Here is a 12,500-nt window from a genome sequence, read left to right as displayed (position 1 = left end):
ATACATGCACACAAGTAAGGCTGCTGTAAAAATAAAGAGTAATTATTAGGAATGCTGTAAATTGATTACTTAAGTTATTATTAAGGCTGCTTTTAAAAATAATTAGGAATTATGTGTGAGGAGCTGATAGTGAGTACTTAGATTGAAAATGGTAGAAACTGAAAATCAGAAAGGAAAGAAAGCAACTCATGGACATTTTATGTCTCTCAAAGTTGAGGAAGATAAGAAAGTATTTGTGGTAGTGTACAAGGAGCAGAAACAGCGTGAGCAATGTCTGAATGAGGGGGGATAAACTGATAGCAACACAAGAGACACCAGATCTGCCCATGTGCACACCATTCCCTAAAACAGGCAACGCACCTGCAGGAAAACTGAACCTGCACTAAATTTCAGCCAAGCAGATGCCAAAAAGAAGCTGAGAAATGCAAAATACGTCAGAAGTGCCTCTCTGCTGTGCTGTGCCTGTGGAAGGGAGAGGAGCCGGCAGGGACAGGGCTGGGGTGGCACTGAGTGGTGGCAGCAGGAAAGCTGCTGGTCCGTGGTGCAGGCATCAGGGGAGCAAAAGCTCTGACAGCTCCTGGAGGCTGGTGAGGCCCAGGTGTCACCAGAAAGGCTCCAAAGAGCTGGAGTAGCTGTCAGGGAGAGATTGGTGGTGAGGGTGGGCAGGGTGGCACAGGGTGCCCAGAGCAGCTGTGGCTGCCCCTGGATCCCTGCCATGGCTGGGGTGGGATGGGATCATCTGTAGGGTCCCTACCAAGCCAAGCCATTGTGGAATTCTGTGTTTCTATGATCTCAGCAGTATCTAAGAAGAGAAAGGTGGTGAAGCAAAGCACAGCAGGTAACAAGCAGTTTGCAAGGAGGATAAAGGAAAATAAAGCACCTGCCAATGTCACATGGTACCCAGAAAAAAGGCAGAATCACAGGAAGTGTCCCTGTTAGCCTAGCTCTCAAGACATGGATAAAACTGTACAGCAGTGAAAGAACTTACATTTCTGTGCCAAGGGTTTGGGAAATAGGCTGGCACACTTGTGATGCCAGAGTCAGCCCCTCCTCTCCTTACCTGTCTGCTCAGGGCTCTCCTCCTCTTTCTTTTCCCTTTCTGTACCCTGACAGACACGTGCAGAGCACCCTGCTGCAGATTAGCCTGTGGTTTGTGCCTGTGCAGGAGCCTCACCCAGGGCAGCCCAGGTGCCAGGTGTCCCTGTGTTGGAGTCAGAGAGAAATCAGAGTGCAGGGATTGAATTAAAACCTTTGGATGCATTGAAGTATTTTAAGCCACTCACACATAAGGTAGAGGTGTAAGTTTAAGTTTTAGAATAAGTAAGTGAGTCAGTAAGTCAGTTTTAGTATGAGCTCTAGTGCTTTTAGTAAGTAAAAGGTTCAAATGCCAGAGTAGAAGTGCGAGTTCTAGTGAAGGTTGAAAAACTTACTAATCTTTTCAGTGGAGGCTCCAGGAATGTAATTTTAGACAGTGCTTAGACATAATAGAGCTTTAGTAAGAATACTGCTTACATTTTTTCCAGGTCAAGCAAGATATGTTGTATGCATAGTTTGTATGTAACCTGGCATGTTAAGAAACTGGAATTCTAACAGGTTAAGGAGTGGTGGTCTTAGTTTGTATCTTAGTTTGTTGGGCAGATTCTATATAAGAGCATGCATTAGGGAGAGCTGGTGCTTTTAGCCATTGGCTTTTGCTTTTGCCAGTGCCTTTGAGACTGATGTGCTTTGTAATAAATAACTTTTAGCAACCATTGGCTGCTTTGCTTATTTAAGATAACCAAACAAAGTAGGAGGCAGGAGCTCCAGAGGTTAATAACCTCACATCCCTGTGTCCAGCAGCCTGCCAGCAGCTCTGCTGGTGCTCACCTGTTCTGGGGGTGTAGCAGGTGTGTGGCAGCTCAGGAAGGCAGGGGTGTTTCAGAGTGCAGGAGGGATTGCCAGCTGCCCACAGAAATGCCAGTGCTGGGCACAGGCACAGGCAGCACCTGTGGGGCCTGGCCCGTGTCTCCTGCAGGGAAGCAGCCCCAGCCAGCCCTCGTGACCTGGGATGTGTTTTGCAGGAGTGCCCAGAGAAGCGGATGCAGGGGAACATGTGCCCCACTTCCCCCTTCGTCTACTACTATGATGATGAGTGTGATATCAGGAGGAGAGCCAAGAGGCTGAAAAGAAAGGTGGCAGGTACAGTGTGTTTTGGGAGATTCCCTCCCACCTTTCAGTTCTGTGTTTGTGCTTTGTAGAAACATTGTGGGATTATTTCTATGCGTTGGGAAAGGCTGCATGGATTTGAACAGGTAGCCTGGTGGTAGTAAAAGATTTGTGATTTTACTCATCCGTGTCTATCATGGAAATTGACTGTGTCAAAGTCACTCAGTCAGCATTGTCAGGTGTTTTAATTCTGAAAAATCTGCTGACATTAAAAATGTCATGAAAAAGCAGGAAGGGGATTAAATCACGATTTGTTAAGATTCTAGTGTGATGACAGGAAAAACCCACAGTGAAAAAATCTGCCAGAGATAAATTTTTGTCTAACTTCATACATAACTAAGGAGAGCTGTGATGGCTCAGGCACCAGGTTTTAGGTTCTTTAGGTTTTGAAATAATCCACTCTGCTTTGCAGACCTGCAGGAAGCTGGCCTTCTGCCGGAGCAGGCTGAAACACCACTGCAGGAAGAGCAGCTTGAGGTGCCCAGCCACAAGAAAAAGAGAAAACTTTGGAAAGAACAGCAGGGGAAGCACAGCAAGAACAGAGAGCAGCAGAAGAAGATGAAGGTGTTCCAGACAAAGAAAGCCCAGGAAAAGAAGCACAAGAGGCGTGCTGAAATCCACTGTGAACCAGAGGACTTCCCTCGAGGGTGCAAGCAGCAGGGCTGGAAGGGCAGCAAGGTCCACAAGTCCCTTTTCCAGGCATTCCCAGGCAGCAAGGCCATGTCTGTGCAGCAGCCTGTAGAAGGTGCCAAAAGGAAGAAGAAATGGAAAAAGCAGAAAAACGCAAGTCCTGACAGCAGGGACAATCTATTCCTTATAAAACAGCGGAAGAAGAGGTCCAAACAGAAATCCTGGTGATGGCAGGTAGCACTGGCACTCCCTGGCTCTTTGTTCCTGTCCCTCCCTGCCCCTGAATTCCAGTCCGTCCCTGACCCAGCCTGCTGGGCACCATCACCCTGTCCAAGTGCACAGCCAGAGGGGACCCTCCCTCTGTGGGGGCTGTCCCCAGGGCAGGCAGCACCCCGTGCTCCTCAGTAGCTCTATGTTTATTTCCTTTGCTTGGGGATGTGGGGGCACACTGGGTTTGGCAGGGTTTGTTTCTTCACCAGTGAGATGTGGCTGTGCTGTTGGGGCACAGCAGCTCTGGGGCCAGTGTCAGTGAGATTTGGGTCAGGGGGCTCAGGGTGGGAGGGAGGGATGGGTGTAAAGCACATCCCCTCAGCCCTGGGTCCTCTCCAGAGCGTGGGAGGACTTTGGGCACCTCCCTCCCCCCTGGAAGAGGCAGCCAAGCCTTTGCTGTGCCATCATCCACTGCCCTCAGGGCTCAGCTTCTGAGGCTCCATCCCTGTCCTTTCCAACAGAGCAGGAGTGAGCAGCTGGGCCTGAAACAGAGTTTGCATCTCACACTGAATCTGTCCTTGTTCCTTTTGATGTGGAAATTGTTTCTGGAGTAAAGAGGGGGATATGAAGAACATACTTGGTTCCAGTCACACTGTGCTAAAATTTAATTTTTTTCTTTAAAAACAGTTATTTTTGTACACTGGAATTCAGCATGTTGTTTGTAAGAATAAAATGCTTTATCACAGGATTAACACAAATAAAACTTTACATGAGAAATATGAAAAATTGGCTTTGTACCTCATTTCCTTGCATTCCAAACATAATTGAAAACAGCACCATGGTCTCTTTCCTGATCTGAAACCACATCACCACTGGCAAGAGTAAAGGAAAACAGTAATGTATTTATCCTCTGCTGTTGTGAAAAGAAAATTATCCATGCCCTGCTGCTCTGTGATTTGCTCTCTGCTGTACCACTCCTTAGTGAGCAGCTGATGGAGACAGCACAGTGTCACTGAGGTAAAAGTCCTCTCCTCATGAGTAGTCCTGTATCAAAATTAGAGACTATTTATACCCTGCAATGGTGTCTGGAAGAGAAAATTGAGGACTCATTATGCCAGTGTTATCCCATACCAGTAGTCCCTAAATCCTTCAGGTTTTTGTTAGCAAACTCAGCAGTGGGAACAGAGGTGTTCTGCCATCCTGTGTCATAGGGGCTTGTGACAGGGATACACCTGCACAGTGTTTGCACACCTAATGTCTAGCTTGGCTTCACCATGTCCTTGGCAACAAAAATTAAGTTTTGGTTAACTTCATTTATTGCTTGATTGTAAAACTCCTGATGATACTGAAAAGCAGATCAGTTTTAGCCCTATTGAAAAAAAAAGTTAATTCCACCCCTGAAAAGACTTGTTTTCAACATGGAACTTTTCCCAAGTGCTGTGTTGTACATCCTTTTTGGTTTTGAATTCTGTTTCATTTGAGCAAGATTCACCACTGGCCTCTAGCCAGGCCAGCACAAACCTGGGAGGAGGGACTGAGGGCTGTTTTCAGGACTGTTGGGTCATCTGGCCAGCTCATTTGTCTTGAGGTGAGTGCATTCCCTGTGCTCAGAGAGGAGCCTTTCCACCATCCACGTGCAGTGCCTGAGGGTGGAGCAGGCCAGACTTCTTCCTAACTCCTGTCCTGAGCACCAGGTCCCTGTCCAGCATGGCAGGAGGGAGTTCCTGCCTCTTTCTCTGCTGCTCAGTGGCTTCAGGCAGGAATATTTTACCTTGGACCCTGCGTGGAGTTGTCCAAAGCCTGGTGTGTGCTGGTGAGCAGGGGTTGGGGCACAGTGACTTACACTGGAGCTTGGGTGGCACACCCAGCCTGGGGCATGGACCAGGGGTTTGGGTCCTGGCAGGGAGTTCCGGGACTGACCAGTGTCAGAAATCTGCACCCACCAGGGCATTCAGGGGAGAGCTGGCAGGTCTGGCTGATGTTGCCAGCAAGGAAAGAGGGACATGGACAAGGCTGGCTTGTTGATGGAAAGCACAACCTGGGTAAACCAGGTGTGACATGAACTGGTGCCTGCAGCTCTGGCTTGCACCACTTGGTACAAAGCAGGTTGTGTCTGGCACCAGCTGTCACCAGCTGTGTCACCAGTGCCACCAGCACACCCTGCAAGGGCTCTGTGGGGCACTGATGGCTCTCAGAGAGCTCAGCACGAGAGTAAAGCAGCAGGAGATTGTTTAGTCAGTGAGGAGGAGAGGACAAGGAAAATGGCAAAAAGGGGTGGATTTCCCAGCACCATCAATATCAGCACGTCAGGTGCTGTGAAAGGGCAGCACTGCAAGAATCCTGCACCAGGCCTGGCAGACTGAGCTGCTCCATCCAGCTCTGCTTTATTCCATTTAACCACAATGTGCTTCAGCCTGTCACTCCTGCTGCCTGCTTCCCCCCTCCTTGAAGGAACTGTCAGTCCTTACTCCAGAGATGCCTGGGACTGAAAAACATGCTCATCCCAGGAGAGGACGGTGTCTGGAGGTCACAGTTGATGTGCACTGGTGAGGCAGCAGGAGGAAACCTACATTGCGTGAATAAACAAAGGGCTGCAGCTCAGCCCCAGCCCTGAGAGGAGACAGGATGGGTGGATAGAAGGTCAGAGTCTTGCTGGGTAATGGGGGCAGGTGTCCCAGGAGTGAAGAGGGGAGAAGGGAGTATTGGGTCCATCATGTGTTGCAGCCACTACACAGGGAGGTTGAAGAAAGGAGTTCTGTGATTTGAGGTGTCTGTGTCCGTGGTACACCTGGGGAGGGAATTGGATGTGTCTTTGTGACACAGCACAGGTTGGCTCCTCCTTGGAGTGTTGCTTTCCCTGGAGCCTGTCTCCAAACACCAGTCTCTCTATGCAGTCTGCAGGGACCATCACTTCACTGCATGTGTGCAGGGAGTGACACAGTGACCACACCGACCCTGGAGCTCAGCCTGGCCCCATCCCACTGCCAGACCTTGATTCACCCCACGTGTCACTGACCAGCTGCTCAAGGGCACCAGCTAACCTGGACAGGTGGACACTGACACCTGAGCTCCCAGCAAGGCTGGGCATGCCCGTGCTGCACCTTGGATGGGGCTGTGGGTGACAATGGCAGGGTCAGTGACAACCAACCGTGGCACCACACGGCACAGCAGCCAGTAATTGCACTGTTTTTGCATTGCAAAATGATTATTAGCACCTCAGTTCATTATCAGAGCAAATTTAATTTTTCAATGTAAAGGAGACAGTTGTATTTATAAAGGAAACACTGTTGATACAGCCGGAAAAAAATTAATTCATGACAAATGTAAGGAAAACTAATAGTCTTTAACCAGGGCAATATTTGACTGTGTCTAATTGTGCTTTGCGGGGTTTGAAAAGTCCTGGCAGAAATTCTTATGGAGGCATTTTGCACTTCTGATGAAACTGCATTTAAATATTGTGGGGTTTTTAATTAACCTGGTGCCAGTCTGGTCAAATCATAGAAATACTGTTGTGGAAAGCTGGTATTCTCTGGTGTATTTGTGCACTGGCAGGGACATTGTGTGCATTTGGGGAAGGTCTTGTCTAATCCAAATCCATTCAGGCAGAAAACAAGGAGGAGGGAGCAGAGGCAATGCCAGGGGCAGAGTGTCTGCAGGGATCTGCCAGGCAGGAGGTGCTGGGGTGACCACGGCCCAGGGAGTGTCTGTGCAGGCAGGGGAGGAAGGTTTGGCAGCACCGAGGGATTTGGGACGGGGCAAGTTTCACAGACTCATTTCCCCTCTATTCGCTGGCAAGAGCACACAGAGGCAGGCAAGGTTTGGAGTGATGGGCTGATTGCATGTGGGCAGAGCAAGTCCAGCAGAGGAGGGACAAGCCCAGCTGAGTCCTGGTTGGGTCAGAGCTGATCCCGCTGAGCTCTCCAGAGGTTTCCACACCCCAGTTGTGCCCCAGCCCCCTCTGGCACCAGCCACCTCCTTCATGTGGGCTCTTCCAGCAGGACCTGCGTCCTCCTGCGATGAAATCCCAGGTGCAGATACCTGGAGGGGTCCAGGCTGGTGAGCACCGTCCCGCCTGAGCCGGGGTCTCTCGGTTCCAGCCCCTGCGCTCCTGCCCTGCCGGTGGCGGCTGTGGGAGGGCGAGCCAGAGGGTGGCGGGGTCTGCGCTGGGCAGGATGGCCCCGCCGCTCTCCTGGAGGGCTGCAGGGGTTGGAGGGGACGCTGTCCCTGCAGTGTCCTCCCCCAGCCCTGCGGACAGCCCCGGCTCTCGCCCTCTCGGCTCTGCTCAGGACAGCTTGAAACGCGCCACCTCCCCAGCCCCGTTGCCAACCTGAAGCCAATTTGCATTGGATAATTATTTTCAATTAAGTGATAACAATCGTGTTCCGAGCAGAAATAATCTTGTCCGAAGGCCAAACAGTTTACGCGGCGTCGGAGCCGAGCGCCGTTATCGCGGTGCGGGGCCGGGCGCGCAGCCAGGGCGGGTCGGGGCTGCTCCGCTCCCGCAGCCCCGCAGCTCGGGCTCCCTCCGGCGCCCCGCTCTGCCCCGAGGAGCCCAGGGGTGCTGCCACCGCTGCGGGTTCATTGCGGTGTCCGGGGACAGGAGCCGAGCTCGGCGCTCCTTGGCCGCCGGTCCCGCACGGACCGGGCAGAGCGGGGCTCGCCCTCCGCTCCCGACACCGCGCCCGGGAGACTCCGGGGACTCCCCAGCGGGTGACACTTGCTCGGCATCGTCCCTGGAGGAGCCCGGCCCCTGCAGGAGCCCCCCGCGAGTCCGCCTGCCCCGGTCCGGCTGTGCCACCCGGTCCCTGCAGAGCCCTGCGTGCCACCATCGCCCGGCGGCTCCGCTGTCCCTGCCAGGAGCAGAGAGGTGCCGGACCCTCCTCTGCCGCCAGGGCAGCTGTGCCCCTGCAAAGGGGGTTACGTAACATGGTACCTCCTGCATGGTGCAAGAAACAGCAAGGAAGAGCAGTTTAATGAAGGAAGCCATTGCTTTAAATAAGACAGCTCGTGAAAAACAAGACACAGACAGTTCATTGGTCAGAGAAGGAGACACCTCTTGTCCCAGGCTTCTCACGGATCCAGCAGGTGTTTTTCTTTTGTTATACTTCTTTTTCTTGTGTTTACAGTAGAAAAAAAAGGCCTCTAGCTTGGGAAAAATCCTGGCTAAGCCTGAGAAAGCCAGACTGGAAAAATCCCTTAAGATTCTCCCTGGGCCTGTGATGGCCACAGAGCTGCCCCGGGGTGTGAGCAGAGCCCAGATCTCTTCCCCTTGGCCTCACCCCACAGCCTGGAGAGATGGACGCAGAGCCAGCAGAGCCACCAGCCGGCAGAGGGGCTGGGCTCACACGGATCTCACCCTGCACCTTCCTGGAGGAAGCTGGGGTGGGGACTGTCGGGCTTTTTCAATCCAGTCAGTCAAGAGGATTGGGCTGCAGAGCTCCTGCAAGTGAAAAATAGCAAATCCAATATCTTTTTAGTGGTGTTTTTATATTCAAATTAGACATAATCTCCATGAATAAAATTACTGTTCCCAAAGGGATCATGCCCAATTTAAATGTATAAAATGTCATTAAAAGGGCGCTGGCTTGCTATTAAAATTTAACTCCAGCAAACCCCCAATGTCATTTGTATTATAGTTTTACAATTAAGCCAGAGATGTTGGAAATAATAGTTTTGATGTACAATCTGGTACCATACAGTAGCAGCACATTGTTCCTCGGAAGCTGCAGCCGGACCCATGGCTGGCAGCACGGCCACCAGCCGCGGCTCCCGCGGCCGGGCACGGCCCGAGCGGTCCCTGCCCCTCCCGAGCCGCCTGACAGAGGGACCTGCGGGCTCTGGGGGCGCGGGAAGGGTGGGAACGTGGGGCTGGGGCCTCCTCTGCTTTGGGGCACTGCCAGGGGATGGATGCGGATCCCTTTCCCCTCTCCCCTTTCCTGTTTCCCTTTTCCCTTTCCCTTTTCCCTTTCCTTTTTCCCTTTCCCCTTTCCCTTTCCCTTTCCCCTTTCCCTCTCCCCTTTTCCCTTTTCCCCTTTCCCTTTTTCCTCTTTCCCTTTTCCCTTTCCCTCTCCCCTTTTTCCTTTCCCCTTTCACCTTTTCCCCTTTCCTGTTTCCCCTTTACTGTTTCCCCTTTCCCTTTTCCCTTTCCCCTTTCCTCTTTCCTCTTTCCCTTTTCCCTTTTCCCTTTCCCCTTTCCCTTTTCCCCTTTCCTGTTTCCCTTTTCCCTTTCCCTTTCCCCTTTCTCCTTCCCGCTTTCACCTTTCCCCTTTTCCCTTTTCCCTTTTCCCTTTTCCCTTTTCCCCTCTCCCCTTTTCCCCTCTCCCCTTTTCCCCTTTCCCCTCTCCCCTCTCCTCTCTGATCAGGGGGATCACAGTTACTGGGTGTTCTGGTCGTGGCTGGGGAGCTTTCAGACACTCTGGATGTCCCTCAGTCCCCAAAAACCTGACAAATTCTGCTGCCCTGGGGGCTGGAGTTGATCCCTGGCTGCCGGAGCAGGGCTGGGTGACAGGGGGGTGACAGCCACCACGGGCTGCGCTGCCTGCCCCAGCCCCTCCTGGCTCTGACCCAGACGCTGGCGGTGCTGCTCCCCTCGGCTGGGCAGGCTGCAGGTGCTCAGCTGAGATGGTGGAAGCAGCGTTTCCTAAAAGGGCTGCTGGAGCTGAGCGTCTGTCACAGCGTCCTGCACTGACTGTGGGCAGCTGGAACTGGGATCTGCCGGGGAAAAGGGAACTGGAGCCACCTCCCTGGAGCACTCCCAGCTGGCTGTGGCAGCCACAGAGGGAGCAGAGCTGTGCTGGTCCCACCGCCCCGGGGCTCGCACCCAGCACCCCTGGAGCCCACACAAAACCCGGGAAGGGCTGGCTCAGGAGCAGCCTGTGATAATGTGCCAAATAATTACTGTGCATTAAAGGGTATAATGCATATTCAAACGTGCATTTAACTTTCAGAGCAAGCAGGTGAGTGAATACGCATGTTATAAAATACATGTATTTAAGTAATGTGCAATTAATGGGGCAAAACAGTCAAAACTATTTATTACTTCTGGGAACAGAACAACTTTCCAAGCATTTTAATTACTGCAGCATTATTTTGAAAACAAAGATAGCATTCAGTCTTTCACATTCTCTCTCTTTTTCCCTAAAGAACAGAAAAACTATGTTAGAACCCATCACTCCTGCAGGAGTAGGAGGGAAATGCTGAGAAAAAAAAAAGAAAAGAAAAAGCACACAGAGCCCTGGGAAGATTATGATGGAACAAATTACAGCAGAAGGAGAGCAATAAATAACTCTACAAAATAGATCTTGCATAAGTAATACCTATTCTATTCTATTCTATTCTATTCTATTCTATTCTATTCTATTCTATTCTATTCTATTCTATTCTATTCTATTCTATTCTATTCTATATTCAATTCCATTCCATTCCAATCTACTCTATTATGTATTACACAGAATTTGCAAAAACCAGCCCCAGCTTCTGTACCCACTCTTGAGCTGGAGCTGCACAGCCTGAGGGATGTGCAGGGATTGGGGAGCAGCACCTTGGGGAGCAGAGAGATGGGGAGCAGGGCCACAGGAGCTCTGCACAGCAGAGGGAGGTCCCAGCCCCACGGGATGTGCAGAGCAGCACCCCAGAGCTGAGAGGGGTGTCCTTGCCATGTCTCCATGCCTGGCAGGGTGGAGGGGCTCCCAGCACAGGGTGTCCTCCCGTGAGCTGGGACAGGGAGGGGACAAGGAAATGCTGCTCCCATGCATGATGGAGCTGCACAGGTGTCCTGGCTTGGAGGACAGGTGTCTGCCAATAAAGGCAGAAGCTTCTCTTTGAAATGGACAATGTAAAACCCCTAAATCCAAATTATTATAATTGTGAAATTAAGGGGCTCTCAGGCAAAGATATGGGAATTAGGAATAACAGTTCTTTACTAGGAAAATTCAAATAGCAATGCAGTATTACACAGAACAATCCCAGCCCTGCCAGAGTCAGAATCCAAGCTGACACCCGTCAGTCAGTCAGGGTGTTGGCACAGTCCCATCCAATGGTGGCTGCATCCTCCTGCAGGGGCAGATGTGGTTCAGCTGGAGCAGTGCTCCTGGAGAAGGTGCAGTTTCCTCTGAAGCTCCAGGGATGATGTGCAAAGGTCTGGCTTTCCTCTGGAATCCAGTGGAAAGAAGGTGCCTTGGTGTCCCAAATGTCAGTTTTTATCTGGGTAGGAAAGGCTTGGCTCCTCCCCTGGCTGGAGCATCTCCCAGTGGGATGATGGAATTTTATCAGTCATGCCCTGGGACTCACTGGCCATGAACAGGAGATATCTCCTGGAGGGAGGATGGGCTGTGGGAAGATAAAGATGATTGCCCAGCTGGTTTAAAGATGGCCCATGAGCAGATAATGTGTGCCAGGAGATCAGGGTCACTGCCCCAGCTGGCTGCAGCAGATGGGACAGAATTCACATTGCTGGGATACACAGAATTCACATTGCTGGAATACACAGAATTCACATTGCTGGGATACACAGAATTCACATTGCTGGGATACACAGAATTCACATTGCTGGTCACATCAGCCCAACACAACAGGCCAAACCAAGGGACAGGCTGTGCCCTGGGTGATCCTGACCTGGATTTCTATGTTGAACCATGAGAAGCCACAAAACAAAATCTTTGTTTGCTTCCCACAGTTGCCGTTGTCCCTCCTGGACCCTTTCTGGGCACAGCCCCAGAGCCTTGGGGATCCCCCTGGAGACACTCCCCAGGCTGTGCTCTCCTGTCCCTCCCTGCTCTCCCCTTCTGCAGAGGGGCAGAGCCCCACCAACGCTCAGAGACTGCAGCAGGGCCAGGCAGGCTGGAGAATAAGGCTCTTCAAAATACACAGCACATTTTAAAACCATATACAGGGCTCAGCCACTGCTTCCATTACCAATTTTAATTTAGCTCCTTCAGTTTGCTAGCCAGATAAACTCTTTAGTGCTGTTTTTTAATCTATTTGCCACATTTTATGTTTAAGATTATAGTAACATGGGACAGGAGAAGGAATCACTTTTGGAGACCGAGCTGAGTCTGCCCAGGCTGCTCTCTGTGCCCACACTCTCCTGCCCACCAGAGACCCAAATCCCCCGAGCTGCACCGCCCCAGCTCCTCCTGCACCCTCCCAGGAGCCTGCCCGCCCCAGCAGGACCAGCAGACACCTAATTAAACACATCTCCTTTTCGAGGAGCTTTCTAAATTCATGCTAATAGCTGAGTGCTTCTGAGTCATAAGCTGACAACACACCAGGTCACATTTTGCATTAAAATACATGAATCCAAAATGAAAATATTGGCAGTTTTAGCACCCAGAGTCCAAAGGGAAATGCCCTACCCAGGCACTTCCAGCAGGATTTTGCATCTGGGGCAGGTCAGAGTGTGGGCCTGGCTGCTCTCACAGCACACAACCACGTGGAAAAGGAACCTTTTCATTCTT

General features: G+C 51.3%; 1 protein-coding gene across 1 annotated transcript in view; it reads left to right on the top strand.

Annotated features, from left to right (window-relative positions):
• The window catches only part of ZCCHC7 (zinc finger CCHC-type containing 7), an 86,547-nt gene extending 82,725 nt beyond the window's left edge, over positions 1-3,822 (top strand). The window contains exons 9-10 of the mRNA XM_056513028.1: positions 2,061-2,178; positions 2,618-3,822. Of these exons, the coding sequence (XP_056369003.1) occupies positions 2,061-2,178; positions 2,618-3,063 (564 nt within the window). The 3' untranslated portion in view covers positions 3,064-3,822. The remainder of the gene's footprint in view (positions 1-2,060; positions 2,179-2,617) is intronic.
• Positions 3,823-12,500: the final 8,678 nt, after the last annotated feature.

Source organism: Oenanthe melanoleuca, chromosome Z (assembly GCF_029582105.1).
Source record: "Oenanthe melanoleuca isolate GR-GAL-2019-014 chromosome Z, OMel1.0, whole genome shotgun sequence".
Lineage (NCBI taxonomy): Eukaryota > Metazoa > Chordata > Aves > Passeriformes > Muscicapidae > Oenanthe > Oenanthe melanoleuca.
Note: the sequence above shows the minus strand (reverse complement) of the source record. Positions and strands in the feature narration are given on the sequence as shown.